The 3,324-nt window shown below is 44.0% G+C and overlaps 1 protein-coding gene across 1 annotated transcript in view; it reads left to right on the forward strand.

Annotated features, from left to right (window-relative positions):
* Positions 1 to 3,324, forward strand: part of SPOP (speckle-type POZ protein) — a 13,604-nt gene that overhangs the window by 4,196 nt on the left and 6,084 nt on the right. The window contains exon 5 of the mRNA XM_010001032.1: positions 2,940 to 3,117. Within this exon, the coding sequence (XP_009999334.1) occupies positions 2,940 to 3,117 (178 nt within the window). The remainder of the gene's footprint in view (positions 1 to 2,939; positions 3,118 to 3,324) is intronic.

Here is a 3,324-nt window from a genome sequence, read left to right on the forward strand (position 1 = left end):
TCTTTCCTTCATGAGAAAAGAGCCAGAAAACTTAAACAATTGTGGAGTCAAACTCCAAATTATTAATGTCTGAGCAGGGAATTTGCGAGGTGTGATGTAGATAAACCTGAGATCCACTGGTAGTCTTGGCAACCAGAACTAATTCAAATTGCTCTGCTTTTAACTGAATTACTCCCTTCAAAAGCTTCATCTCCCTCTTTGTTCTGGATGAAGAGAAAACTTGCTACTGGCTTCACCTGGCCTTGAAGTCTTCTGTTTTCTCTTCTAGTTTGTTCTACAGTCTAGCGTGTAAGAAATCTTAAATGTAGTGATACCAGAGGAGAAGGTCTGAGAACAGTTTGGCAAGAACTTTCAACAGTTTGGTTTGGCTTTCCCCCTACCCCTCCTTTTTTTCTTTTCTTTTTTCTTCCCTGAGCTTCTAAGTCTCTAGCAAATAAACCTCTGTGCCATATGCTGTCCTAATGCTTCCCTGCTGGCCACAGGTGCTGAGTGATGCTGCTCACATCTGTACTTCCAGCCAGCATGTTTTGTATGTAGAAAGTGTCTAAGGAGTTAGTAATACTGGGTGTTGAGCTACTTGTTAGGTGGGGATATGTGGGATAGACCAGAAGGTCACTGAGTGTCTCTACTGCACCTTCTCCTTGTTTTATTAAAGTTAAAAGGAAAAAGCTTTTTGCTCTCTGCACATGTCTGGTGCTGAACACAGATAATATCTTGCTGAAAATGCTCTTAAGACAGAGAATGATGTTCCTGGTCAAGCATTTCAAATCTAACCACCTTTAGTTGTCAGTTTGGTGATTTTTCAGCCTCTGCTCTAGCTGCTGTTGATTGTTCATATTCCAACTCCATTGCTTTTGCTGCTTAAATGATATTCCAGCATCATCAGAGGGAAATATAATTGTGGTAAATCTCCAAAAAATAATGTTCCCAAAGTTATGGTAATAACTCTCTTCTGAGCTATTGTTCAGCATTGGTTCCTCCTGCTAAGATGCTGAAAACAGCTTAAGTCTATTTTGACCTCTAAGGCTGGTCAGCCACTTGGAATCCACCAGTCTAAACTTTTTATATAAAAAGCCATATAATGGATCTTCATGGCAGTAACTGATACCCTTTCATTTCCAAAGAGGGTTTATTTGTTGGTTTGAGAGGCTGTAATCAGTACTGGACTCCAGCAAAGGATCTACATCTTAGATTTCCCTTTTAATCAACCTGATGTAGTTTTCATTCTTGCTTGAGTCCATGTTGCTGGTCTAGATGTCACAGGGCAAAAAGATTTTGTGCCTGTCAAATGAATGATGAAGAGTATTAGCTTCGTTATAATTGCTCTGGCTAATCATTAGTGTCCTTTGGCAAGCAGCATCTGGTGGTGGTTTGATTTTGTATGTTGTACAATGCATACAATGTGTGTCTGCCATCAGAAACCCACTGGGAGAAACCCAATTCTCAAGAATTGGGGTCTGTGCTGTCAGCATTATTTTTTTCCTTAGAAGATGCTTCTCTCATCTCTCACTTCATAATTTGCTTCTCCATTTGCATAACTGTGAAGCTTTCTTTGCTGCCCATTGTTCTTTTGTGGCCACTGATTATTAACAGAACTGAAATTTAGCTTGAACTTGACAGCAAGTCCAGGAAATAGTCTCACGTGTGCTTCCCTGTCAATCAACTGCTTCCTTTATTATTTGTTACAGCAGGGTAGTGTTAGTCATTCTGTTCTTTCCTAATTGGAGTCTGCTGTAGAAGAGTAGAATCCACTTTGTGTTTAACAATCCTGGTTTGGTGCTGAGGAGGCTCTTGACTGTTCCCTTTGCGTAGGTCACTCATCAGCTGCTATGGCTGTGGATGGTGTGTGCTTCAGGAGATAAGGAATCTATCTGCCTGCCCCAAATCTTCCTAATTACTTGACATAAACCTGCTTTTATTTTATAACATGATGGAAGCATTAAACTCTTAAGGAATGTAGAGCCAAAAGACATTTTGTGGGGAGTCAGACACTGCCCTTGCATCCATGTGTGGGCGCTGTGCTTGGTTATAGAAGCTCTCCGTATATTTCATTCTCATTTGAACCTCTTGTCTGTTGCATTATTGATTTGGGAGGTTTTCAGGAGGTTGATAGAAGGGAAAAACTAGGTCAGGTACCATGTCTGTAGAAGTAGGAAAAATAACCTTCCATTTCCTTAGGAAACACTCTTAAGAGAGACAGAGAACTGTGGGAGAGAGTCCAGCAAGGGCAACTAAGATGACTGGGGGGTTGGAGCATCTCCCTGATGAGGAAAGGCTAAGAGAGCTGAGACTGTTCAGCCTGGAGAAGAGAAGGCTGAGGGGAGACCTTGTCAATGCCTACGAGTATCTAAAGAGTGGGTGCAGAGTCTGCTCAGTAGTTCCCAGTGACAGGACGAGGGGCAACGGGCACAAGCTGGAACATGGGAAGTGCCATTGAAATATGAGGAGAAACTTCTTGACTGTGAGAGTGACAGAGCCCTGGGACAGGCTGCCCAGGGAGGGTGTGGAGTCCCCTTCTCTGGAGACATTCAAGACCCCCCTGGATGCAGTCTTGAGTATTGTCCTCTGGACAATCCTGCTTTAGCAGGGGAGTTGGACTAGATGATCTCTAGACATCCCTTCCAACTCTGACAATTCCATGATTTCTTTACAGTTACGATTAAATTGTGTAGAAGTGCTGGTAATTTGGGGTCAAGAAGGTGATCTGTTGGTGTGATTTAGTTAGGACTTGGGACAGACACTGTGGATAAGCAGAGAGCAGGGCTAAGGCAGGGTAGAAGGATGCCTTAAAAACGTAGACATTTTTAACCATGCAGGGATTCTGCCTGGGAGGTGCAGGGTTTGCTTTCCATTTCCCTTCACCTGCAGAGAAAAACTGCCGGTAGGGAGATGAGTTTTCCAAGTGTGGATTTTTCAGTTTCTGGTTCTTCTCCCTGCAGGTGAGTGTGGTACAGGACTCGGTCAATATCTCCGGCCAGAACACGATGAACATGGTGAAGGTCCCGGAGTGTCGCTTGGCGGATGAGCTGGGAGGGCTCTGGGAGAACTCGCGCTTCACCGACTGCTGCCTGTGCGTGGCAGGCCAGGAGTTCCAGGGCCACAAAGCCATCCTGGCAGGTCGGTATTGAGTCAGGCCTTAGTGGGATAGGAGGAACACCACGATGGCAGCTGGGTTTTTTGGAGTCACTTCATCTTTAGAGGAGACTTCTGCAGCTCTTCTAACTGCAGAGCTGTAGTCAGGGACCGTTCTGTGAACTGTTTTGGGTAAAGAAGAAACATCTATATTTTTAATTGTCTATCTCCTCCCCTGGCGAGGAGGATTCT

The sequence above is a fragment of the Chaetura pelagica genome, unplaced genomic scaffold (genome assembly GCF_000747805.2).
Source record: "Chaetura pelagica isolate M959 unplaced genomic scaffold, ChaPel_1.0 scaffold1106, whole genome shotgun sequence".
NCBI classification, from domain to species: domain Eukaryota; kingdom Metazoa; phylum Chordata; class Aves; order Apodiformes; family Apodidae; genus Chaetura; species Chaetura pelagica.